The following is a 27,596-nucleotide window of genomic DNA, read 5'->3' on the forward strand; positions in this document are numbered from 1 at the left end:
CGTGTCCCTGCTCATGGCAGGGGCATTGGAACTAGATGATCTTTAAGGTCCCTTCCAACCCAAATCATCCTATGATTCTATGAAAAGGTGGGTTGACTGCACTCTCAGCCCACCTGGGTTGTGTAATTTGCACCAAGCTTCATGGCAATGCTGCTAATGCCATGGTCACATGTAGCACTAAGTAGACACTGCTGGACGGCAGGGATGGTGCTCTGACGTGGCAACATGGTTCATGCCCACCTAGTCTCCTAGTAAAGAAGAGAAAAGCAAATGAGAAGGAAAAATGTCATTTAGCTTTCTTGTTGAGGAGTTGAGATACTAAGAAGATCATAACAAATACTTCTACTTTGAGAGACACCGGTAGTAGAAAGACTTTGAGAAACCAGAGCAAGTCCAGCAGATATTTTTAGGGGGCTGGAGCCCAGGAGGTATGAGGAGAGGTGGAGGTAGTGGTTTTCTTCATCCTGGAGAAGAGCTGAATTAAAGACCTTATTGCTGTCTACAACTACACAACAGGAAAGTATAGAGAAGAAACAGGAAGGTATAGAGAAGACTGAGCCAGACTCTTCTTGAAGATGCATGGTGATAAGATAAGAGGCAACAGACTCAGGCATTGGGAGAACTTAAGAGCAAAGGCCATGAGTGAGCAAAAGACTCATTCCTAAACAAATGCAGGCAAACCTTCAGGGAGAGCATAAGCCTCGAAGAGCACCCAGAAGTGAGGAGGACCAGAAAAAAATAGATGGACCTGGAGGTGAACTGGGTAAGGAGGGAATTATGTTTTAGCAAAAAAAAAAAAAAAAAGAACAAGAACAAAAAATGACCACCTGCGACTGTTGTGGGGGGGGGGAATAAATATGTAGAAATGTCATTTCTAGAAGCAGCCTAGGTGAAAGCAGCTTTTTCACCAGGTCAGTGGGAACAAAGCTATATACTAATTTTGCACGTCACGCTACCTGGTCCTTGCAAGAGAGGTTCAGGTTTATGTTTCACCAGACAGCATTGCCCTGTGGTTTGAGAGCTCTGGTTTGGTCTGGGGGTGCAACTACAAAGCACAGTGCCTCACCCACACGGATTTTATGCTTTTCAGACTAGATCTCATCCAGGAGCTGTGATCCCTGCCATCATAGCTGAAATGCGGGAAACATGCTGACAAACTGGTCAGAGATCAAAGAGCTGAAACATCCATGGCCAATGAAGGGAGGGGAAGATTAGCCTCCTCCACATGTGGCTTGTCAAAACGATGACAGCTACGCAGACGCCCAAGTTAAAGTCACGGAGCATGAGCACTGAGAAGGGGTCCTGATCAGTTGTGTCTAACTCTTTTTAGCTGGTGGGGACCTCAAAAAATCTCCTTGGTTCAAGTGCATCGTAAAAGGGAGGGCTGAAGCACACAGCTGTATGAATTCTCACTGCTTACCTCTAATGAAATCACAGCACAGTCAAGGTGTTAGGACTTTCTGATTTTCTCCCAGGTGTCACCTTTTGTGCTCAGCCCAATTTGCCACATGCCTGCCTCTGTGACTTTGGCATAGCTGGAGAAATCCCCACCGGTGCACAGTCACGGTTTACTTTCTTTCCCAGTGTATGCTCCTTGTTTTGAATTGTGATGCCAGGCTTGGTCCAACCATGAAAAGACACTGAAGATAGGGCCCATCTCACCAAACCTTGGACATTTTTAATGTGGAAGGCTCCACCAGAACTATTCATTCAAGCTCTTTGAACAGCCACCACTAAGAAATGGCCATTTCCAGTCTACTCCATCCTAGAATAGATGTTAACAACAGGTCAAATTAATTGTACTCTCGTCAAATTAATTGTGCCTCTCTGTCTCTCCACCGATTCTCAAGGGAGCCATGAGGAACGGCTCACATGTAGATGTCTACACCATAATCCTGTCCCATTCCCAGTTACACCTGTCTCTACCAAAAATATTTCCCCTTAGAGAGAATCCATCCAAGCCCTTAGTAAACTGTTCCTTGTGAGTGATCTCTGAGGTTAAAAACATGCACCTTATTTCCAGTCCGAAAATGCCTGCTGCCAGCTTATAGCACCTTGTTATGCCATTATTTGCCGGAGTGAAGAGCCCTGTGTTACCAGATTTGCTTTCACAGAATCACAGAATTTTCAGAGTTGGAAGGGACCTCTAGAGATCATCTAGTCCAACTCCCCTGCTAAAGCAGGATTGCCCAGAGCACATTACTCAGGACTGCATCCAGGCGGGTCTTGAAAATCTCCAGAGAAGGGGACTCCACAACCTCCATGGGCAGCCTGTGCCAGTGCTCTGTCACCTGAACCGTAAAGAAGTTTTTCCGTGTATTTGAACGGAACTTCCTGTGTACTAACTTGTGCCCGTTACCCCTCGTCCTGTCACTGGGAACCATTGAAAAGAGCCTGGCTCCATCCTCCTTCAACCCACCCTTTAGATACTTGTACGCCATAATAAGGTCTCCCCTCAGCCTTCTCTTCTCCAGGCTAAAGAGTCCCAGCTCTCTCAGCCTTTCCTCATAAGGGAGATGCTCCAAGCCCTTAATCATCTTAGTTGCCCTTGGCTGGACTCGCTCCAGCAGTTCCCTGTCCCTCTTGAACTGGGGAGCCCAAAACTGGACACAGTATTCCAGTTGTGGCCTCACCAGTGCAGAGTAGAGGGGGAGAATGACCTCCCTCAACCTACTGGCCACACTCTTCCCTATGCAGCCCAGGATTCCATTGGCCTTTTTGGCGACAAGGCCACATTGCTGGGCCATGGATAATTTACTGTCTACCACAACCCCCAGATCCTTCTCCTCTGAGCTACTTCCCAGCAGCTCCGCCCCTAACCTATACTGGTGCCTAGCATTCTTCCTCCCCAGGTGCAGGACCTTGCACTTGCTTTTGTTGAACCTCATTAGGTTCTTCTCTGCCCAGCTCTCCAGCCTGTCCAGGTCACGCTGGATGGCAGCACGGCCCTCTGGGGTGTCAGCCACCCCACCCAGTTTGGTATCATCAGCGAACTTGCTGAGGATACACTGTGTCCCCTCATCCAGGTCATTAATGAATATATTGAACAAAATTGGACCGAGTATTGACCCCTGGGCTACACCACTGGTTACAGGCCTCCAACTAGACTCTGTGCCGCTGATCACAACCCTCTGAGTTCTGTCCCGCAGCCAACTCTCAATCCACCTCGCTGTCACCTCATCTAGCCCATACTTCCTCAGCTTCCTAATGAGGATGTCATGGGAGACAGTGTCAAAAGCCTTGCTAAAGTCAAGGTAGATGACATCTATGACTCTCCCCTCATCCAGCCAACCAGTTATAACATCATGGAAAGCTATCAGACTGGTCAAGCAAAGAGCAGTGCTGTGCAGTAAAAAGTCTGTGAAAGTAGTATTTCTTTCTGAGTTTTGCAAGTACGTAATTAAAATTGCTTTTGTGTGCAGAAGTGCTGACATACATATGCTTCTGGGCAGCGAATAGGAAATATCTAATATTTTTTCTATCCCTAACAAGTGAGTGAGTAGCCAGGCATTTTGACCATGTCTTAATAAACCTTCATTTACAACAATGCAAAATAAATGGGGCTGTCTTCGGCTTTGTTTGGAGAAAGGAGATATAATAGGGCTTGTCACAAGCGCCTGTGGACAGACATGAGGAAATGCTTATCCACGTATTTGAGCTCCAGCTTTGCTTTCAGTGAAAATTCTATTTCTTCAGATTGTACAAGAAAGTTAACACCTATGGTAAAGTGCCCTGGGCTTCTCAGTGTAACAAATATTATTCAGTGATGCAATGAAAGGCAGAGAGGTGACCATGACAGAACCCTGTGGCCAGGAAGTGGCCTGTCACCATTGCGTTTTACCAGTCTGTGACAAATAACTTGTGTTAGGTCTTAGCAATAAGGCCACAAAGATGATCAGAGGGCTGGAGCACCTCTCCTATCAAGGCAGGCTGAGGGAGTTGGGGGTGTTCAGCCTGGAGAAGAGAAGGCTCCAGGAAAACTCACAGCAGCCTTCCAGTATCTGAAGGAGCCTACAAGAAAGCTGGAGAGGGACTTTTTACAATGGCATGTAGTGATAGGACAAGGGGTAATGATTTCAAACTGGAAGAGTGGAGATTTAGTTTAGATATCGGGAAGAAATTTTTCACTGAGAGTGGTGAGACACTGGCACAGGTTGCCCAGGGAAGCTGTGGATGCCCCATCCCTGGAGGTGTTCAAGGCCAGGTTGGATGGGGCTTGGAGCAACCTGGTCTGGTGGGAGATGTCCCTGCCCATGGCAAGTGGTTGGAATTAGGTGATCTTTAGGGTCCTTTGCAACCTAAACCAGTATATGATTCTATGATCCAATAGCACAGCAAGAACGTGAAGTGCCCACTTCACATCTTGGCACTCATGCATGTCCCAGAACTAGCGAGAATATTTGACACCCTTCATTCCCCATGGGGTTCATTGAGGATTTTTAATGGTCCGCTCTGTTGCACTCGGTACCTAGACTACAGATGGGTTCATATACTCATGGATTCATGAGTGATACCAGTTTTGGGCCCCTCACTACAGGAGGGACGTGCTGGAGCATGTTCAGAGAAGGACAACAAAGCTGGTAAGGGGTCTGGAGAACAAGTCTTATGAGGAGCAGCTGAGGGAACTGGGGTTGTTCAGCCTGGAGAAAACGAGGCTGAGGGGAGACCTTATCACTCTCTACAACTACCTGAAAGGAGAGTGTAGTGAGTTGGGGGTCTCTTCTCCCAAGTAAAAAGCTATAAGACAAGAGGAAATGGCCTCAAGTTGCACCAGGGGAGGTTTAGATTGGATCTTAGGAAAAAATTCTTCACCAAAAGGGTTGTCAAGCACTGGAACAGGCTCCCCGGGGAAGTGGTTGAGTCACCATCCCTGGAGGTGTTTAAAAGACGTGTAGATGTGGTGTTGAGGGACATGGTTTAGCAGTGGTTTTGGCAGTGTTAACAATTGGACTTGATGATCTTAAAGGTCTCTTCCAACCTAGATGTTTTTATGGTTCTGTGAATTCAGACAAGGGATCTTTGGCTTGGAAAAGAGCTAACAGGGTGGACATAGGGCTATATAACATAAATGATGTAGAAAATGTAGACAGGGAGCAGTCTCACTACTGCTCATCTATGAGAACGAGGGGTCTGAATGAAACTGCGGGGCAGAGGGTTTGAAAGAGAAACAGACTACCTTTAATGAAATGGTGGCATTAAGCCTAAAAGGGTGCTGTGAAGGCCAGGAGTGTGAATAAAATTAACATGCAATAAGACATATTGGTGGTGTTTCACTGCGGGTTACCATACACAGTGGTCCTGATGCAGCCTTGGGGCCAGCAAAACCCGAGACTGCTGACTGCCAGAACTGGCAGATAAAAAGAGTGTCTCGCCATGTACCACCCTTGTGCAGCAGAAAGCCAAAAACTTATCAAACACCTCTGGGGACCAAGATCTGGCCATGACTTACAGGTAGAGGACACCACAAAGTACACACTGCCAGCTAATGTAAGCCTGTAGCTCAGTTCCAAAGTCCTTCCATAGCCGGGGATGTGGTTCCTTCAGCCACCTCCATGCCAGTGCAGCATCCTGATTACTTACTGAGATGATGCTTTGGAGCATTGAATCAAGGAGGAAAGTCATTCCACAGACTTCCAAATTCAAGCCAGAACCATTACACAAATCACCCAATCTTCCCAGTAAAGGTAGTTTCATACCAGTGGAGTTGGTAGAAGAAATGTTGATGGAAAGCCACTGCCAGTGGGGGCTAATGGGAAGTGTCTTACGCAACTGCTGCAAGACTGACTGTAAAACCTAACTCGTCTCACTGTATAAACAATACTGAAAGGTGAAACTAGAGTTTGGAAATAAATAAAATAAAATAAAATAAAATAAAATAAAATAAAATAAAATAAAATAAAATAATAAATCTATCAGAGGACAGGTGCACTATAAATAACTTCAATGAACACCAGTTTTAACACAACATTGTTTTAATTCTGCTCAAAATGGTACAGGAAACAAGAGATTTTAGCCTCCTTAGGTCAGATCACTGGCATTGGAATTTTAGTCTCCTGCCTCATATTTTGGACACAGAAGTGCCTCCTTAATTTCTTATGTAGAAAGAAGGAGATCTAGACAGAACAAAGAGCCAGCACAAAATGGTGGGGTGGAGAGGACCTGTCACATAATTGAATTTCTTCTGAGAAAACTGACCAATTCAGCTACTCTGCTGGCTAACATCTGGTGGAAAAAATGCTCTAAGGAGGTATGGAAAGCTTTTAGCGTAAGGTTTCTTGCTTTAAATATACTTCATACAGCAGAATTTTTTAGTTCAAAATCAACCAACCAACCAACCAGACCAGCACAGCAAAGAAACTCCATAGTTAGTTTTGTGGGACTTGTTGAAGAGTCAATTCAAAAATTTGTGTTGGGACTTCCAGAGGTTTGCTTTTCTCTTGGTTGTGGGAAAAGGGCGGGTACAAAAAAAGCAATTTCTGGGAGCTGTCGAGGGTTGTCCATGAAGCATCCAAACAGAAAGCTGCACTGGCAGCAGTTTATTGTCTTCTTCGTTGGGTTCTTCAGCATGAAAGACCTCCCCATCAACTCCTCACAGTCTAGTCCAGAAGAGGGCACAAAGGGAACTTGCTAGCATCCCAACAGCCGAAAAGCTGATCCTCAAACTAGCTGCCCCATCAGTGTTGCACAAGTCAGAGTAACAGCAGGACACGGGGCGCGTCATGCCAATCCCGTCCACATCGGATGGGATGCATACAGAAGCGCACATCTTGGTGACCGTCGAGACTCCTACAAAGGGATAAACTACAACAAAGAAAGAAAGAAGGAACAGTTAGGAATGAGAGGAATGGAGGAGAACTCTCCCTGTCCGAAACATTAGTTGCCTTTGCCATCAAAGTCTTAGTTCCAGTTCAAACACGAGGTCTACTTCCTACCAGGAATATACAAGACAGTTCCCACTGAGTGGTCGCAAACTGAACAGCACCTTGTATCCTCTGTGTCCTGTCTGGATCAGTTTTAGGCTGCAGAAGGTCAATTAGGCACTTTTTCTTCCTCTGCTTTGATTCTGCTCACTATCTCCTACCTCTCCCATGTGCAATCAGAGCCTTATCAGCGGAACCGTGCAAAAGAAAGAACCTCCATCTTTGCAGAGCATTTCTTTATTTGGACAGCTTATGTCCCATAGGGTCACCAGTCAGACTGACGATGCCTTCCTGAGAGCTCCAAAGAACTCAAGGGCACTTCTATTTTGCATTCAAATGACCAAAAGTTGGTATTCCCACATTACTGAGCTTGGCTTATCTCTACTGGCCTCTCTACATCACTCAGCTTTCATAACCAGTTCTCGGATCGAGAGAGCACTGTTTAACACACACCCATTGTGCAAGTCATGCAAACAGTCTGGAGAGCCAGAACTCTTTAGCTCCATGCCTCAAGCTCAAGACAACGTGGTTTTTTTCTAACCATGCTCAACAATGAGCATTAACTGTGATCTTGAACGTGAAGACGCTTTCCGCAACAGCAGGAGACTGTTCTCTGCCTGGCGGGAGCTCTCTTCCAGGCTTATATATTTAAGTAAGAAAAGGGACTTCTCCCCACACCATCACTGTTCACTGCAGAAACACTGACTCATGTTAAAAATATGGATAAAGAAGTAATTGACCTTACCGTCCTCCAGGGAATACATGGTTGTCTTGCACATGGTATCATTCTTCGTGCAGTTCTGGATCGTCAGGCACTTATCAACAGCAGTAGGTTCTTGGCAATTGTAACATTGCAAGGTTTGCGCTGCAAGGAGGAAAAACATGAGGTTGGCCTCAGTGTGGACCACCAGATTCTGTATGTGCCCCTCCAGGTATCCCTGGGGAGGGTATCTTTCCAAAATACTCATACTGAGAACAAGAGCGGAACAATAAAAGGTGTTTGTATCAATGGGAATGAGAAATATATTGGTCTGGTGGTCAAAGCACAGCCTCAGGTGTGGGTTCAGACCCCTTGTAACATCTCAAGCAAGACCAAGACACGCACACAGAAGACCCCATGGTACAGGAAAGTCCGATCAACACCAGGCTACTGAAAGTTTGGGGCACAAAGATGGCCCTTCTGCTCTTGCTTTGTTATGAGGGGTTTGCTAGGTTGGCTTTTTGTGTAGATAGGTCTTAAGTAGTCCACAAGAGAGTTTAAGAGTAATTTTACTTAATTTTTTGATTTGAACATGCAGTAAATATGGGCTGAAAGTGCTGGGACATCCCAACACCAACAAAAATTATGGGGGTGATAAAAAGAAAAGATACAGGAGCAAATTTATGCAAATAGTGAGGAGGAGCAGCTTGGCCCACCTGCTTCTGCCTTATCACTGTGGGGGTAATTGGGTTGCCTAAGACAGGGCTGACTATTCTGTGGGGTGGCTGGATGCCAACAGACAGCCTTTGCAAGGTGTGGCATCTCAGCGCCTGAATTCTTTGAAGATCTTGCCCCGGGTGCCAGCAGCAAGCTAAGACATGCAGGGACCCAGGAGAAGTCCAATACTTCAACTGTGCAATTAGCAAGGTGTTTTTATTTTAACCATTATCAGTTAGTCAATAGGCCCTGCTTCATATGTTTATGACAGGTATCTAATTGTTCTGCTTGCCAGCCAATCACATCCCCAAGTTCCTTTAATCTGTTTTATTCCCACAGGAGAGTAAACACACTTGTAGCTGGTTTACCTCAACTCTGTTCTTACTTTCCATCTGCTTTTCTCTTTGCCTTTGCATTAGCAGAGCCTCAGAAAGAGATCACAGACTCACAAATTCACACAATCACAGAATGGTGGAGGTTGGAAGGGACTTCTGGAGGTCATCTAGTCCAATATCCTTACTCAAGCAGGACTACCTAGAGCCAGTTGCCCAGGACTGTGTCCAGATGTATTTTTAATGTCTCCAAGGATGGAGACTCCACAACCTCCCTGGGCAACCTGTGCCAGTCCTCAGTCACCTTCACAAAAAGTGTTTCCTGATGTTCAAAGGGAACCTCCTGTGTTCCAGTTTGTGCCCATTGCCTCTGGTCCTGTCACTGGGCACCACTGAAAAGAGCCTGGCTCCGTCTTCTTTGCTCCCTTTCTTCAGGTATTTATATATATTAATAAGACCCTCCTGAGCCTTCTCTTCTCCATGCTAAACAGTCCCAGCTCTCTCAGTTTTTCCTCAAAGGACAGATGCTCCTCTCCCTTCATCATCTTTGTGGCCCTTTGCTGGACTCTCTCCAGTATGTCCATGTCTCTCTTGTACTCAGAACTGGACACAGCACTCCAGGTGTGGTCTCACCAGTGTTGAGCAGAGAGGATGATCACCTCCCTTGACCTGCAGGCAATATTTCATCTAATAAAACCCAGGATACCATAGCCTTCTTTGCTGCAAGGGCACATTGCTGGCTCATGTTCAACCTGGTGTCCACCAGGACCCCCAGGTTCTTTTCAGCATAGCTGCTTTCCAGCTGGATGGCCCCCAGCATATATTGGTGCATGGGGTTGTTCCTCCCCAGGTGCATGACTTCGTACTTCCCCTTGTTGAATTGCCTGAGGTTCCTGCCAGCCCATTTCTCCAGCTTGGTAAGGTCCCTCTGGATGGCAGCACAACCCTCTGGCATATCAGCCACTCCTCCCCGTTTTGTGTCATCCACAAACTTGCTGAGGATACGCTCAGCGCCGTCATCCAGATCATTAACAACGATGTTAAAAAGAACTGGATCCAGTATTGACCTCTGGGGTACACCTCAAGTTACTAGCTTTCAAGTAGGCTTTGTGCCAGTGATCTCCACCCTCTGCGCTCGACCATTCAGACAGTTTTCAATCCACTTCACTGACTGCTCATCTAGTCCATACCCCAGCAGCTTGTCTATGAGGATTTTATGGGAGACAGTGTCAAACACCTTCCTGAAGTCCAGGTAGACAACTTCCACAGCTCTCTGCTCATCTACCAGGCCAACCATTTCATCATAGAAGTGTATCAGGTTGGTCAAGAGTGACTTCCACTTTGTGAAGGATCTGGATACACAGAGAAGTCAGACTTGAATGTGAGTTGCAGCAGGGAGAATTTCATCTGGTGCTGTCCACTCTTGTCAGCTCTTTCCAAAGACTAGGAGTTGTCGAGTAGGAGAGTGTCCAAAAGATAAGGAACTGTCTCTATCAATTTTATTGAGCCATCAGAACAAATTAAGCACAACCCTTCCCCTGTCCTGAGATTTTGATTTTGTGAGAAGAATGTGCAAAAGTTTTTTTAAAAAGATAACAGTGGCCATAACAGTAGACTCCTTGGGACTTGTACCGCTCTAGACAGAGACCATAAAAACAGAGCTTGGTACCCACGTCCCCAAAACCAGTCCAAGGTAGCTCACCCTGCCTCATCACTCAGCAGTTCCTAGGTGCTCTTCATCACCTCCCTGCTGAGCTGCAAAACCCGTTGCAAGCCTGCAGGTGCCAATTAGCTCCTAGTCATGCAGAATAACCACAGCGCAAGTCCTTCAGTGCCTACGTAAAGTCTTTTGAGATGAAGAGTTTTTAGAGAGAGACACTGAAGAGCCTGGATTGTTGTGTTGCAGTATTTCCAGAGCACTCCAAGCTAAAGATATCAAGCCAAAAGGGTGTCTGATATTTCCTATCACCAAAGAAGCCATTTTGGGACAATATTTTCAGGGCATTTAGCTCTCTGCAGGTCTTTCTGAAGAACCCAACGCTTGATCTAGGTCCTCTCTTCCACCTCCTAGCAGACACATGAATGTGTGCGCTACACAGCCGCAGCAACGCATTTTGGTACCATCACAGAGCAGCAGCCCCTCCTTGGTCTGGAAAGCAGTTCTCGCCCCATCTGTGTGACAGCCCTGCTGAAATCCCTTTAAACTCCGTTGAAAAAGAAAAACAGCTCAGCTCATCTCAGCACGCCTAAAATGGGGTGTTGTAACTGCAGGCTCAGGCAAGCAAGCCACCTTTTGAAAATAGATAATGCAACTTCGCCCTAACTAGTAAGCCAGAAAGAGTCCTTTTACAAACAGACACAGCAATTATCTCGCTTCTATTCCAAGCAAACATTATTATTCTGTTTTGCCCACTGTGGACTGATGTTTTGTTTGCATTAATTCTACATCTGATAGCTGTCATATACATCTTTAGGGAGAACGCTTCGTCATTATTCTCAGGTTTCATTTGTATTCCTCTTTCAAAAAAAAAAAAAAAAAAGCCAAACAAAAGATATAAGCACAAAGGGACATCAAATTAAGAGAACATTGTCCCAAACTTGGGCAAACCCAGTACATTCATTAACCTTACTGAGGTTCAAACACAGCTAAATATGTTAAATAGCAGATATAGCTACAAGTTGGGTTGTTGGTTTTTTTTTTTTTGAGATGGAAAAGACAGCAGATCAGGAATTGTTTAACACAGTAAAATAACCAAAAGCTGGAATGAAACAACTTTATTTTTTGCAAATGAGGCAACTCTTCAGCAGCAATAGTCAGCTGGCATCTCACAGAGCAGGAAAGAAACACCCTAGCTTGGAGACTTAAAGGCCTGTGGTGTAAAAGCCTTGTTTTAAGCAAGCTTGGAATGTCTATCTGGTCTATTTGTGAAAAGTAGATATTTGTGATGATAACAGAACTGTAGTGGTCCCTTTTTGTTTTAAGAGCTTATGAATTTACAGACAGACAAGCAGACATGCAGCAGCCTAAAAATGAAATTACAGACATATTACAAACCTTCTTTAAAAGCAGAGGTAAATATAAAATGCTAAAATATTTCAATGCAGTTATAGCTCATTCTTTCTAGACCACTGAAAACAAAATATTAGATAAAAAATAGAAAATCTTGGAATTTCTTAAAAGAGATTTTACTAGCTTCACTTGGATATTGGCAGATCTTCCATCCTTCAACTCTGACTGTCTTTCCAGGACATGCAAAAATTACAGCCCAGAAAATTCATGCCCAGAAGAAAGCTTGGAGGAGCTGCAGATATATCATGGTTTATGGTCAGCTTTGTAGAGGAAAGAGTGCGCAGAAGAAAATTCTTCTTGCCAAGTCCACTACGAAATTTCCAAAATCTACTAATGTTTGCCCACCAAATCAAAGCATCCATCCTGACTACTCATACCTGAATGGGACAGGGAAGAGGGAAAGGACCAGAAGGGAGAAATGTGGCAGCACTGAGTCACAGCAGGAGCTTCTTGCTCCCCAGCTACCCAACCCTTGAAAAGTCTTATTAAGTAGGATGGCAAAACTATGTTGGCAAGTCCATCTTAGACCAAATTTTTATCCCACCCCATTGCTTTCTTGCTGCATTCTGCCTTTCAGATTCCTGCCTGTCCCTTAAGAAGATCTGACTATAAAGTCCCCTTCTCTCCTTTATTAAATAATCATGTTCCTCTCTGAACTGCTGTCTCTCCCCTGACAAGCAGACACGAATTCTCAGAATGAACAGGGTATAATGATGAAAGGAAATGTCTCCTGCTCTGGAGGCCAGTGATGATTCATCTCTACTGTAGCAGCTGTGGTGAGCATATGAAGCTCACCTTGATCTTGACACAGCACAAACACCACAAGGCTTTGAACTACCAGTGACCAGAACCAGGACACATGTCTTAGAGATAACAGGACAGTCAGTGCATTAAACAAAAGAGAGGGCTACTGTTCCAGCTCTGGGTCTGCCTCTCCAAACAGCAGCTGTATTCTCCCCAAAAATCCTCCAAAAGCCCCTTCTTTCTCCAGCTACTTGTCCCTCCCCTGCAGAATCCGCCCTGCAGACCCAAAGATGGAGGAAGAAAAAAGTCCTTACATAAGAAGGAAATACATACAAAGGAAAAAATTCTAACTCAGCTCCATGTCCCAGTCAGGCACAGATAAAATCAGACCCTACACTGCCTGGATATGGGAGAGTTTTGCAGAGCATGGAAATATCCCAATCAACAATCACAGCTCCTGCACTGACCCTGCATAGCATTTACCTTGGCCATCCAGGTTATCACCAACTCTGAGCTTGGGATCGTCAGTATAAAATAAGTTTTTGTGCAAGAAGTTATTCTGATGTCAACATCAAGGGATGGGGAGCCTGTGCCAGGATGACCTTTCCACTATGCAGTCACCTTCCACCATCAGAGTTTATGGCATCACCACTCATGTAAGACCGTCTGTGAAGAGGGGATTCCCTACTTCCTCAGGAATTAAAACATAACATGGAATCACAGAATCACGGAGTTTTCAGAGTTGGAAGGGACCTCTAGAGATCATCTAGTCCAACTCCCCTGCTAAAGCAGGATTGCCCAGAGCACATCACTCAGGACTGCATCCAGGCGGGTCTTAAAAATCTCCAGAGAAGGGGACTCCACAACCTCCCAGGGCAGCCTGTGCCAGTGCTCTGTCACCCTCACCGTAAAGAAGTTTTTCCGTGTATTTGAACGGAACTTCCTGTGTTCTAACTTGTGCCCGTTACCCCTCATCCTGTCACTGGGAACCATTGAAAAGAGCCTGGCTCCATCCTCCTTCAACCCACCCTTTAGATACTTGTACGCCATAATAAGGTCTCCCCTCAGCCTTCTCTTCTCCAGGCTAAAGAGTCCCAGCTCTTTCAGCCTTTCCTCATCAGGGAGATGCTCCAATCCCTTCATCATCTTAGTTGCCCATATCCCAAACACCGCTCTGTGTTTGGCTTTGTGGAGCTAGTGATGGAGGAGAAGCAACTGAATTACACTGATGGAAATGGAGGGGGAAGGTTTGCATGACATCCCTGTACAGACTGGACTCATGGGGCTTGCTCCCTACCTCCACATCCCAGATGGGTCACCCCCAATTACAGGCTGCTGTTGGCTGCCCACCTTGACCATGTGCTTCAAGCCTACCACTTCCAGCGAGGTGGCAGGTAGCCTAATGGGGACAAAAGGGAGGGAAAGAGGATGGTGGGAGTCACTCCCTGTGGTGACCAACTTTCAAATCCTTCTACAAATGCGGAAAAGCCCCAAAACACTTCACATTTATTTGTTTTCCAAAGTAGCCTGCCAAAACTGTCTTTGGTTTCATGCAAACCATGGTGTGTTACAAAACAGAGCTGGAAACATGAACTTTGCAGTACCTGAGCCACCAGATTAGTGTTCCAGTCCATCTTTCCTGCTTCTAGTGGCTGAAGTTTAATAAATCACATATGCAACATATAATTAGAGAGAGCCGCTACACACACTGCACTAATCTGGCTAGCTGGCTTCAGGGTTAAATATTAAAACAGGAACAGAAATATTAAAAAAAAAAAAAGAGGGAAAAAAACAGAAGATGAGAGTCAGATTGAATAAGAACAGTAAAAAGTGAGAGCTGGAAATTGCATTAAAGAAATGACACAATATAATCACACTTTGCCTTGTAACACTTCCTAAAGAGCCTGAACTAACAACGCCAACAAGACCACGATGATCCTGAACAGGCTGGAAATATTCCAAAGACAGGTGTTTTTTTTTTCTGAAAACTGCTCAAAGTGGGATGCATGGGCTTCAGAGGGAACGGGATGCACCCCATCCCATCGTGCTGCATCTCCTGCAGGAGTTTGGATAAGTCAGAGCAGGAACTTACCGAACTCGACGCAAGCAACGGCAACCAACAGAAGAGAAAGAAAGACCTTCATCTTGCACCGACCCTCGTCACCTGGTCACTGGGCTGCCACCGCTCTTCACCGCCAGCTTTAATGGGAGACCTCCTGGTGGCTTGCCATGTACCGATTCCGACCCGAGATCCAATTCTACTGGAAAAACGAGTCTGATTGAGCTATAAATGAATTGAATGAGCTACAAAGCAGGCCCCACCTCCTGCTATACCGTCATCTCTTTTCATGTTCCTTGGAGAAGAAAATGAGGATTTGCATGGTGGACAATAGCTGAGCTTGTTTAAGCTGGGTGCTTTGTGTCTAGGCATGACGTGCAAAACCAGGGGTATTAAATAATCCCAGTGTCCATGCCTTGCCCTGCAGCTTGTTGATATTTCTTCTTTTCTGTAGTTCTTAGAGAGACTTGGGCGATTTTCATGAAGCTTGGGGAAAAAAGCATCTGTAACTGTGAACAGCAAGGCATTAACCCCCGTGTTCATTTCTCCTCTGTGTTTTTACCCTCAGCAGGGGCCAGAGTTTATCTGTAGGAAAAGTGGAAAGCTGACTTGCAGTCCCTGACTCACTAGAAACAGCACTGTTGGGGTTTTGGTATTGTAAAACCTCTCCCTGAGCTGTTTCAGGAGGCTGTGGGTGGAACCATGCCATCTCCCTCTCTCCTCTCCTTGTCCTCTACAAGACACAGGTTGTGGGAGTGTTGTCTCAAATCTGGGTTCTTTACCCGGTGTGCAAAAAACAATCGACACTGGGAGTCGCAATATTCATTTTATTCCAGTTCTGTGCAGAAAAGGGTGGTAGGCGATAATTCGCAGCGCTAGCACACCTTGTGAGAAATAAGCCAGGTCTTATATACCAAATAACATCAAAGAAGAAACTACAGTAAAGTAAATGACTAATCAGTCATCCTGCACTCTGCATACAAAAGCAGAAATTTACCATTCTTTTATCTCGAAATTCCTACTGTCTTTGCTTAAGATCATTTTGGCCTCACCAAAGTCTGACGCCTGTGCTCCCATTCACCAACTACACAAACCCACCTGGTTGTGACACCCGGAATTTTTGTGATCATTAACCCTTTTCTTTTGACAACAGGAGCACTGGGAAGATAACAGGACCAGGCCATGAAAGTCTGGGCCAAGGGACTATCTCAGGCTCACTACCCTGAGCAGTTCAGGAGGTCAGTGCATGGAGAAGCCACTCGGGTCTGAGCCAACCTTCTCCCAAGTGTGGCAGCAAGCCCACAACTTCTTTTTGCTTGCCAAAAACCTTGGCTTCCCCACCCCCAAACCCCGCTGCCCCAGGCACCTGTCTGCTTTTCCTGTGCCTCAGGCCAGCCCCAGGCTAGTAAATCCTCCTACAATGGATGATGGGCAAGTTTGATTGTGGGATTGCAAAAAACTGGTAAGGAAGAGCCTTTCTGTGGTTATGCCCCATTGTCCCCCTCAACACACACTTTTAATAAGGAATGAAAGGAGGGAAAGCTGAAACAAAGATGTTCTTGGAGATGTTCCCACCACCTTTATCTCTCATACCATCGGAGGATACTTATTTAGTATCACTCAAATTCTTGAAATGTTAAAAGCAAACGGTCTTCTCTTACTCCCAGATAAACAACCCAGTCCTCATCTCTCCAAAGCAGAAGCTCCCATGACAGTCTCGTCATTTTAGCAAGCCATGCCTCTCTTACAAACACCACTTCTGGGTGATCTACACCCTCAGGAATTCAGACCCATTGTTTTCAAGTGGCCTCCATGATACAGTCATTCTGTTGATTAGGTAACTTTAGCAGTTATTTCCAGCCCAAAATTATCTAGGGAAAGGCATTTTTGGTATATTCTTGGTTTGGCATTCCTCATGTTCAGCAGAGAAATTTATAATCCTGTTAAGAAAGGGGAAATATGCTGCTCGTGTTTGCTTTGTTCTTAGGTAAAAAACTCCAAAGCTAAACATGGCAAAGGGTGTGGTTTCTAGTTTCTGGTATTAAGTGGCCTCAGACAATGTGTGCTAGATGATTGGTTTCATGTGCACATGTGAAATGTGATCTTCATTACATTATAAGGTTTTGGATGGAAGAATATATGCCAACACCCTGCTTAAAACCTGTGCCCTCCTTCAGTTTGGAGGGTTGTTTTGGGGGGCGGGGGGAGGTGACAACATACCTCCCTTGTTTATGGTTTCAGTTGATCTTATCTGAGTCTTCAAGCATTGCCTGAAATGTTTCTTCTACGCACACCCTATGCAATTGCTTTGCAGTGTTGGCAAGTCACCAAAGAAATAATAAGGATTAATAGGAACATCCAAAAGCGTTTTACTGAATTCCTTTTATTCTTTTGTGGGTAATCACAGCCTATTGTGTTGGGGGTTTTCCATTAACCACAGAGAAAAAAAAAAAAAGACACAAGGTGTATAAATTTGCCTCAGCAACCCGCAAGGTGGTTTGAAAAAATAAAAAAAAGACATTTTCTAGTGTATGTGTTCAAAGGCAAACTAGTACAAGAACTCTCTGCATTTCAGAGGAGTTTTTTATCATAAATAAAAGGAAAAGTTGAGAGGCAAATGTTTACTGCCAGCCTGAGAAACCCATGCCAAACCCCTTGCCTATCCTACCTGGCCAGCTGAGACAGTCTCTGGGTGGAGGCAACTTCATCTGATGTGAGCGGTCCTGCAACGGTTGCATCCACACTGCAAATAGTCTTCAAATCCCATAACCTCCCAACAGACTTGCTTACATTGCCTAATTACCAGGCTGAGGAGGTCCGGCTGGGAAGTCCTAAGATATGTCCATCCACCTCCAGGGCAGCGTTTCAGGGACCATGGGCTGCATGTGTGCTTAGAGAAGTGAAGGCACTGGTTTCGATTGAGAGCCTTTTGACTTGACCGTGTGAGGGGAGACCTTATCGCTCTCTACAACTACTTGAAAGGAAGTTGTAGCGAGGTGGGGGTCAGTCTCTTCTCTCAACTAACAAGTGACAGGACAAGATGAAATGGCCTCAAGTTGCACCAGGGGAGGTTTAGATTGGATATTAGGAAAAATTTCTTCACCAAAAGGTTTGTCAAGCGTTGGAAGAGGCTGCCCAGGGAAGTGGTGGTGTCACCATCCCTGCAGGTATTTAAAAGACGGGTAGACGTGGTGCTGAGGGACATGGTTTAGTGGTGGTTTTGGCAGTGTTGGGTTAATGGTTGGACTCAATGTTTTTAAAGGTCCCTTCCAACCTAGATGATTCTATGATTCTATGATTTTAAACTCTTCATTTTCTTGATTCTAATCAGCTCTTTATAGATGTCCTAGGAATCCCACAGCTTTCCAGAGCAATGATTGGATTCAAAGGTAGATGTGGAGGGGTGCTGACATGACAGTGTCATAAGTCAGTGCTAAGCTTTTGCTGCACACCTACAAGTAGGTTAAACCCCAAAACACTCCTGTAAGATGAGTAAACGTTATTGTGCCAAAATCAGACATAAGGAAGCTGAGATGCAGAGAGGTTAATTAGGCTCATGGAACAAGGTAGTAACGACTCCAGAAATAGAGCCAGCATTGTATTCCACATGGTTTAACCACTACTTAATGCTCCTTTTTCATCACTGCTCCTCTGCTATTTTTGTGCCACCCTGATAGGAGGGGCATGAGTTACTAGAAACAACAGGAGTGAGTGCTGGCCTGAAAGCCACATACTTAGAGGGTTATTCTAAGCTCTGTCAAGGATTTGCTGGCTGATCTTGGAAAATTAACTTATTTCCCCATTCTAGATATAAAGTTGGTGTAATGTTGTAGGATTGACCATAACTACAATATAAGCTATGTGTTAGAAAGGCTAAAGAGGAGAGTTGTTCAAACAATTCTGTTTTTTCCTAGTAGCTTCAAAATAGTGTTAATGATGAAAGCTACTTAATGAAGCCAGCAGCAAGGATGGGTCAGTCTAATAAGTAAAACTCCTGGTGTGCAGAGCGCCAGGGATTAAACTACCATGAACTCTGACACCTCATGTCCCCCATCTGTCTCTCACAGAAACCACAATTCTCCAGAGATTGAAGCCTCTTCACAGCGAAAAGAGAGGAATTAAACAGATATCCTCCTCCATTTCCTCCATCCATGAGGAGCATCTTTAAAAGTTAAGGAGTAACCTGGAAAAGCAAAGTAAAAACTAAACAGTGCCAAGCCTGAATCTGGCCTATCCCTATGAATAATGCATCAGGAATCCAACCCTGCAGCTCTCTTAGAGCCACTTCCTTTCAGGCATCACTCATTAGTCACAGCAGCCTTATTCCTACTAATTGATTTTACTACAAATCCCTACAATGTATGGCCAAGATCCAACACGGCTCTGCCTGGCTTTAAAACCATTATATTGGCACAGCTTTGCAAGACACTTCAGCCCTTTCTCAAGCCTATTGAGCATATAAAGGTCGGGTGATTCCTGGAAACAAGTTGTTGGAAGGTGCCCTTGGGGAAAGGGCATGTGTCCCCTTAATCTGACCAGTAGAGTCATAGAATGGTTTAAGTTGGAAGGGACCTTAGACATCATCTAGTTCCAACCCTCCTGCCACAGGCAGGGAGAATTAGGCTCAAAGCACCCAGCTGAGCAGAGTTGTGACTTTCACACCCAGTAGCAGGTCAGTCTGCTATAGATTGGGGCTGCAGATGGGTGTAGAAAGCTTGGCAGCTCTCTCCACGCTGGTTTCCACCTTGGTGGTGGACTGGGCCATGAGGGACGCTGGTTAGTGCAGGACCTGGGGCAGACAGGTCAAGCCAGACAGCAAGGACGAAGGGTTTTTTTAGCTTTGCTGCTCTTCCCATATTCCCCCCAGATCTCACTATAGCTGCCCCTCTGCCCCAGCCGTGTGTTGTGTGCTCTGCCTGAGAATTAGTGAGGCTTTGTATATTCACCAGGGCAGGAAAGTAGGGAACAAGATGATTTATTTTTATAACGAGTCCTGTTCACTGTATGTAACAATTCACCTGCCTTTCTTTCTTTTTTCAACCTGTTTTGTTTTTTTTTTTTTTTCCCCTGTGAATTCAATGCAGGTACTTCTTATCTCTAGGTTATTATTGTTTGGACTAACCTCTGCGTAGCACTTAACTCTTTCTGGGCGGGACCTTCATATTTATCTCTTGCCAGTGGCCAGCATATGGATACACCAGTCCTACAGAAGGCCAATGGCCAAGAAGGCCAATGGCATCCTGGGCTGTATTAGAAGGGGGGTGGTTAGCAGATCGAGAGAGGTCCTCCTTCCCCTCTACTCTGCCCTGGTGAGACCGCATCTGGAATATTGTGTCCAGTTCTGGGCCCCTCAGTTCAAGAGGGACAGAGAGCTGCTGGAGAGAGTCCAGCGTAGGGCAACTTAGATGATTAAGGGAGTGGAGCATCTCCCTTATGAGGAAAGACTGAGGGACCTGGGTCTCTTTAGTTTGGAGAAGAGGAGACTGAGGGGTGATCTTATTAGCGTTTATAAATATATAAAGGGGGAATGTCATGAGGATGGAGCCAGGCTCTTCTCAGTAGCGACCAATGATAGGACAAGGGGTAATGGATTCAAGCTGGAACACAAGAGGTTCCACTTAAATTTGAGAAGAAACTTCTCAGTGAGGGTGACAGAGCACTGGAACAGGCTGCCCAGGGAGGCTGTGGAGTCTCCTTCTCTGGAGACATTCAAAACTCGCCTGGACGCCTTCCTGTGCAACCTCATCTAGGTGTTCCTGCTCCGACAGGGGGATTGGACTAGATGATCTTTTGAGGTCCCTTCCAATCCCTAGCATACTGTGATACTGTGATACTGTGATACAGGGGAATCTTACAGGAGTAAATAACTACTAAAGCGTGTTCTCCCTCTCTGTTCATAATGTGCAGAGAAAGGATTGATCATATATTTATAACTAGTGGGAATTTGGCTTCCTTCCCTATCAAGTTTTTCTAGTTTCCTTTTCTTCTTTTGGCTTCTGAGCTGGTATCTTTTCCCTTCCCATCAACCCTGACTGACTGAGGCAGTAATCACTTGTTTTGAGATTATTTGCTCCATCCAGCTTTCCAAGGCATTGTTAATGATGCAGGAACGTAAATCACTTGCTCAGCTTAGCTGTCACCTGCTTTAATCATCCCCTATGTTGCTTCAAGACTTAATCCAATGAACAAGAGATACTTTCCTATCTGAGTCACTTCTCATTGACCCAGACTGGAAGAACAAGGACAACTCATGTAAAACAGTAAATGACCTGACTGAAAGGAAGGAGCTTTGCCTCCAGGCCCTTTTCATCTCCCTCTAATACTCCAGTGTTTGCATTGAAGCTGGAAAAACCCACATGTCTTTGTATTGGTGTTCTCAGACTGCCCAAATCAGTAGAAAACCTAAGTGTCTTGAAGTGTCACTGCCCAGGTGATAATCTCAACCCATCCCCCACCAGCTGCAAGAAACATCCCAGGTTTGGCCTCCACATACTTGAGGATTTCAGGAAAAAGCTTCTGACCAAAAAGCTTCTGGCTCCTGGAGAATTTGTCCCTAATAAAGGTGAGGGAAGCAGCCTGGTGGTTATTTTTCCCGGCCAGGTGAGCAGTTCAGCCTGTCTGATGGTCCTGGCAACCAGGCAGAGGAAGGTCCATGGGAGACAAGACCAGTTGATGGGTACTTGTCACAAAGCAGAGGAATGCAAACACTCTCAGCCGCACCATCAGCAGAATTCACACAAATCAGAAAATGACTGACCCTGGCAGTATCCTCTGCAGATTGTCTAGTCCAAACCATCTTCTCAAAATAGAGACACTACAGCGGGTTACCCAGGGCTGTGTCCATTTGGGTTTGAATATCATCAAAGATGGAAACTCCACGCCCTTTCTGGGTAGCCCTTTCCAGCATTCAACCACACTTAAAGGAAGGTTTTTTCTCGTGTTTAATTGGAATTCCCTGTGTTGCAGTTTGTGCCCTTTGCTTCTTGTCCTGGCACTGGGCACCACTGGAAAGACCTGGGCTCCATCCTCTTTGCACCTTATGTCACGTATTTACAGACATTGATAGGATCCCCCTCAGCCTTCTGTTTTCCAGACTGAAAAGTCCCCAATCGTTCAGCCTCTCTTCATAGCACAGATGCCCCAGTCCCTTCATCATCTTCGTGGCTCTTCATTGGACTCTCTCAAGTATGTCCATGTCTCTCCTGTACTGCGGAGACCAGAACTGGATACAGGACTCCACATGGGGCCTCACCAGTGCTGAGTAGGAGGGAAGGATCGCCTCCCTTGACCTGCTGGCAATGCTCTGCCTAATGCAGCCCAGGAGGCTGGTGGACTTCTTGGCCACCAAGGAATATTGCTGATTCACATGCCACTTGAGTGTCAACCATGACCCTCAGTTCCTCCTCTGCAAAGCTGTTTCCTATCCTAATCAGCTCACAGCCTGTCCTGGTGCCTGGGGTTATTCCTCCCCAGATGCGAGACTTTGCATTCCATTTGCTGAACTTCCTGAGGTTCCCCCATTTTTCCAACCTGTTCAAGTCCCTGAACGGCAGCACCCCCATCTGCTGTATCAGCCATGTCTCCTAGTTTTGTATCATCTGCAAACTTGCTGAGAGTGAGCTCTGCCACATCGTCGAGGTCATTAATGAAGATGATGAACAATATTGACTCCAACATTGAGTCCTATGGTACCCCACTAATGACTTGCCTCCAGCTGGACTTTGTGCCACTGATCACAAGCCTCTGGGCCCAGTTGCTCCACCAGTTTTCAGTCCATCTCACTGTCCACTTATCTAACCCATACTTTCTCAGCTTGTCTACGAGGATGCTGTGAGAGACAGTGTTGAAAACCTTAATAAGGTAAACAACATCCACTTCTCTCGCATCCTCCACATCTGGAGTATTGTGTCCAGTTGTGGGCTCCCCGGTTCAAGAAGGACAGGAAACTGCTGGAGAGGGTCCAGCAAAGGGCTACAAAGATGATGAGGGGACTGGAGCATCTTTCTGATGAGGAAAGGCTGAGGGACTTGGGGCTTTTAGTCTGGAGAAAAGAAGACTGAGGGGGAATCTTATCAATGCTTATAAATCCTTAAAGGGAGGGTGCCGGGGGGGATGGGAACAGTCTTTTTTTCAGCAGTGCCCAGTGACAGGACAAGAGGGAACGGGCACAAACTTGACCATAGGAAGTTCCATCTTAACATGAGGAGGGACTTGTCTCCTGTGAGGGTGGCAGAGCACTGGCACAGGCTGCCCAGAGACATGGGGGAGTCTCCCACTCTGGAGACATTCCAAACCCACCTGGAGGCCGTCCTGTGCAACTGCTGTAGGTGCCCCTGCTCTGGGAGGGGGTTGGACTGGATGAACTCCAGAGGTCCCTTCCAACCCTGACCAGTCTGTGATTCTGTGATGTACCAAGCCAGTCACCTCATCGTTGAAGGCTATCAGGCTGGTAAGGCATAATTTCCCCTTTGTGAATCCATGCTGACTCCAGGATAGATTGCTGCTTTTTGTCTTGCTCCCCAGTCTCAGAATCTTCAACCCCACCACCTCATGGTCACTACAGCCAAGGGTGGCCCTAACCTTCACATCCTGAATGAGTTCTTCCTTGTTTGCAAGTATGAGGTCCATGAGACCACCTCTCTGTGTTGGTTCCTCAGTCACCTGTGTCAGGAAGTTGTGACCAGTGCACTCCAGAAACCTCATTGATTGCCACTGCCCTGCTGTGTTGCTCCTCCAGCAGATATTGGGATGGTGAAAACCCTCCATGATGACCAGGACTTGTGAATGCGAGACTTTTTCCAGTCGTCTGAAGGCCTCATCTGCTTCTTCTTGATCAGGTGGTCTGTATCAGACACCCACTACAACATCATTTATGCTGATCTGCCTGTTCATTCTGACCCATAAGCTCTCAGGTGACTCCTCACCCTTCCCTAGGCAGAGCTCCATGGGCTTCAGCTGCTGTCTTACATACAAAGCAACTCCCCTTCCTCACCTTTCCGGCCTGCCCTTCCTAAAGAGTCTGTATCCATCCATGGTAGCAATCAATTATGTGAGCTATCCCACTACGCCTTTGTGATCCCAAGTTTTCACATGGTTTGGGCAGAGACTTGACCACAGGCAATGTGAGGAGTTACGAGAGAGCTGGGTTGGTTCTGCCTGGGAAACAGGCTGAGAAGAGAGGGCTCAGGGGGCCTAAAGCATCTGACATAAAGAAAAGGGTCAAAGAGAAGGCTGAGCTAGGGTGTCCTTGAGGACGCCCACTGACCACAAGTTGCAGGAGGAAAAATTCCATCAGATATAAGGAAAACAATTTCTCCATGTGAGTGTTAAAAAACTGGCACAGGAGAGCTGTGGTGTCTCCATGCTTGGGATGCGGTGAAGAATATCCCGATCAAGTGCACTTCCTCTTCATCTCCAGGATCCAGACGAGCTGCTTACTGCATCCTATCATTTAGCAGAAGGGACTCGTGGTTCTCATAGATCAACACCCCCATCCCAAAACAGCCTCCTGGGGCTGCGCTGGCAGATCTGGGGCCTGCCACTGCCACCTTCCGACAAGAGAAGAAAATGCAAATTCCTTGTCCCAGCCCATTTCCCAAAGAAGGCAGGCAGGGATTGGGGGGATTTTTTCGGTAGTTTTAAAGTTTCACTGTTTCCAAAATTCGAGTTTCATAATCACTCGATTCCAATCAGCTTTAGGATGAGACACATCCACGTGAAAACAAAAAAAAATCAGTCTACCTAAATTGCCTTGAACAAACCATGAGTTGAATTCTAACACGAGTAGCTGTGCCTTGCCCTTATAAAGAACCTGAGCACTGCAAAGCAGTCACAAACAAGATGCCACAGTCCCACATCTATCAAGTCCTCATATTTGTTTTTTTGTCATCTTTCGTCTAATAGTTTGGACCATGATGCTAAATGGGTGCCATTCCTAGAACCAGCAGGTTTAACTGGTCTGAGCTCAGGAAGGGGTCCTCATGCGAAACTCAGATTCTCGTGCGAGAACGGGTGACTGCATTCCCACAATTTTAGCAATGAGAAGCCAGAATGGGAGCCAGGAGCACCTAGCACTCAAGGACAAAGATGTGATATTGCTCTCGGTGAAGCGGGCATGACAAGAATCTGTGTGAAACACAAGACACCCAAGTCGTTGTTTGTGTTAATTGGCATGGAGAAGGAAACCAAGGCACGCTGCTCACACCTCTTCCCCCATGGGTTTGATGCTGTATGTGTTACATTTTAGTCGTGCTAGCTTAACTCCTTCTACACAAAGGACAAGAGTTACTTACTGAAAGGCAGCTCGGATGACCAAGTCTCCCTGTGTCATGGGAAGGGCCAGATCACCAAACCCAAGGAGAGGAAGGTACATTGTGCATCATTTTGAATTTCTTTTTCTTGGGAGATGATAAGCAGGAAGATCATAACATGTTCCCAGAGCCACGCAAAGCACCTCCCATCTTTCCAGCCTCCTCTCATCTCGGCTGCTGCTCCGGTCACCATTGCAGCCTGGAGGTGCCATCTCCCCCCTTGCTCCCTATGGCTTTTTATGCGGACCTCAATACCCATGAACTGTGGAGAAAAGGAACCAGAGGGGAAGAACATGGAGAGGGTTAGCACTGGCAGGAAGGTGGAGCTCTTGATTCAGTCATTTCTTTTTTCTTCCTTTAGCACCACTTGCATTTTCACTTGGAAACTATCTACCTACACACTTTTCTTGACTCCTCCACGTCAAAACTAGCAAATGAAACCATTTTCTGGAGACTTCCCTCCAGCCCCAGAGCTATTTCTTCCTCCAAAACCTGTCTTTGCCATGGCTAGAGTTGGAGGTATGTCCAGAGAGACAGAAAAGGGCAAGGATGGGGAGGCAGGAATTCTCCCGTTTCAGGCCCATTTGCTAGCACGTGGTGTCTCATACCCCGAGATGATCAACACAACCTTTGGATACCTGTGAGAAACGCCTACAGAGCCAACTGAAACAGAAACACTGCCAACAGCCCATGGTGTTTAGTTTCCAGAAATACTTTCAGGCATTTGGTGTCACTACATCTCTTAATGAGGCTCACCTGGAAATATGGACCTCAAGGAAGGAAGCAGCTGTTGTGTCTGGGTCAAAACATTAAAGGTGTCCTCTCTTGGATTTGGTGAAATGGGACCATTTCCCAGAGTTTTCTGAACACTTGAAATATGGGAGAGCCCATCCTGGGCCTGTCTAGAGACGGGCAGGTCCCCACGGAGCAGCAGGAGTGGGGACATGGGGGAACACCAGGCCAGAGGGAGGTGTAGCCTCTCGGGGGCAAGTTTCTTCTGCCACCAGATGTTGTGCAATGTCCTCCAGTCCCCAAAATGCTCCCTGTCACCACTGGTGCCCTCTCATCACAAAAACACAGGCGAGGCTGCAAAATACAGATTGCAGGAGGAAAAGCAATGAACATCCTTTCACAGGAAGCAAATAGTCCAGGCTGGTGTTATCCAGAGAAAAGGAAAGATATTTTTATGTCTTTGTTTCATTCAGCCTGTGGCTGTTCCTAAGAAACTCCCATGAGCCCATCACTGTTATTCAGCATTTATCTTACATTCCCCAGGGAACATAATCCTCTTCTCCCACAGGATCCAACTGGGCTCCCCAAAATAATAAAGCCTTAAACCAAAATTAAAATGACACATCTTTGCAAAGCAGCATGAATGCTCCCTGGTTGAGGAGAGCAGGGGGGAGTCTCCAGAGCAACCAGCCCCATGTCTATGTGACCGTCTGTGCATCTGTCCGCAGGCAGGAGCAGCCCTGGTGAGCTCTGGAAGAGGCACAGCTGCCCCCAGACACCCACACAGGGGCCATTATGTGCCCAAAATATCCACCGCCTCCAACAAGAAAGAGCAGAGGCTCAGAGGACAAATCCTATCTCCATTCCCAGTAGGGTCACGGGCAAGTCAACGATATTTATGAGCACGGCTATTGAAGGCAAAGACAATCCCTGTTCTTTATGCATCACCAGGAAGAGACTCCAATGGCCCTGAGACGGCATGTATGGATTTATCCCTCCCTATAGTCTAGAGGCTCAGCCTCACGTTTGTCCTCCTATTGACCGGCCTGCAACCCCCAGCCCTGGGCTTTGAAACCAACCATAGCACTTTCTTTTCACACAAAGAAGTAGTATCTGTAATAGCTGCAGAACCACCCAAAAATTCCATTCCAAGTGCACCTTCTTTATTAATTCCATATATTTTATTAGAGTATAAGAAACACTATGTAACATACACTACACATCCTTACTTTAATAGATTTAAAGGAATCAATGTTTCTTTATTCTTCTTATTCTGTTACAATAAAGTTAATACACAATTACAAATCTCACATATATGTATCAGTAAAATCAACATTTCAGTGTAGCCATCTCAGTGAAATGAGATCATCCAACAAAGCTGAAATAAAACGCATCAGTATTTTTTCTGCAATACTTTATTTGCCTTATTCTATTTTCATGAAGTGTTTCGGTTTTGATGAAATAGTAAGGTTTGGGCTGGAAAAAGTGTTTCCTCGGAAAACGCTGGACCTGGGAAGCCTCAATTTACACTATCAGAGCAAAGCTCGACAAATTAAAACATTCAATCTGTCTCTGATGCCTCCGATTCTCTGCCTTGCATGCAATTATCGGGTTAAAAGTAGCTCACCCCTGGATATCCCTACTCGAGATTTCATGTGTTAACGGTTTCTCCTTGAGTTGAGAGATCTGGGCTTCAAAGCATCTCTACCAACTCTGGCAAAAGCCAGTAGATGGCAGGATCGACCCAGGGCTTCACTTCCCCGGGCACCATGGACACTCCCAAACTGCACAATTAGGTGTGTCTATCCCCGTTCCAGTGTGACAGCCTCAGACAGCAGCTTTCCAGGGGGGAAATAACTCCTCCAGGATCAAGGAAGAATTCACAGCCTTCTTCATCCCCAACAGCCGAGGCACCACTGAGGATGACAGTGAAAGCACAGCCCAGCTTCAGGGTGCAAAAGCACTGGGATGACAGGAGCGAGGGGGCTTGTGATAAACCTCCAAGCATCCAG

At 46.0% G+C, this 27,596-nt stretch overlaps 1 protein-coding gene across 1 annotated transcript; it reads right to left on the bottom strand.

Annotated features, from left to right (window-relative positions):
• Positions 1–6,589: 6,589 nt before the first annotated feature.
• LOC309668691 (ly6/PLAUR domain-containing protein 2-like) lies at positions 6,590–14,627 on the bottom strand (the record flags this gene model as incomplete). The annotated part of the gene is made up of 3 exons (XM_082479166.1): positions 6,590–6,801; positions 7,666–7,785; positions 14,576–14,627. 3 exons carry the CDS (start codon positions 14,625–14,627, stop codon positions 6,590–6,592), a joined length of 384 nt encoding a protein of 127 aa, XP_082335292.1.
• Between the last annotated feature and the right edge of the window lie 12,969 nt (positions 14,628–27,596).

This window comes from Vanellus vanellus (assembly GCF_965231255.1).
Source record: "Vanellus vanellus genome assembly, chromosome: 2".
Lineage (NCBI taxonomy): Eukaryota > Metazoa > Chordata > Aves > Charadriiformes > Charadriidae > Vanellus > Vanellus vanellus.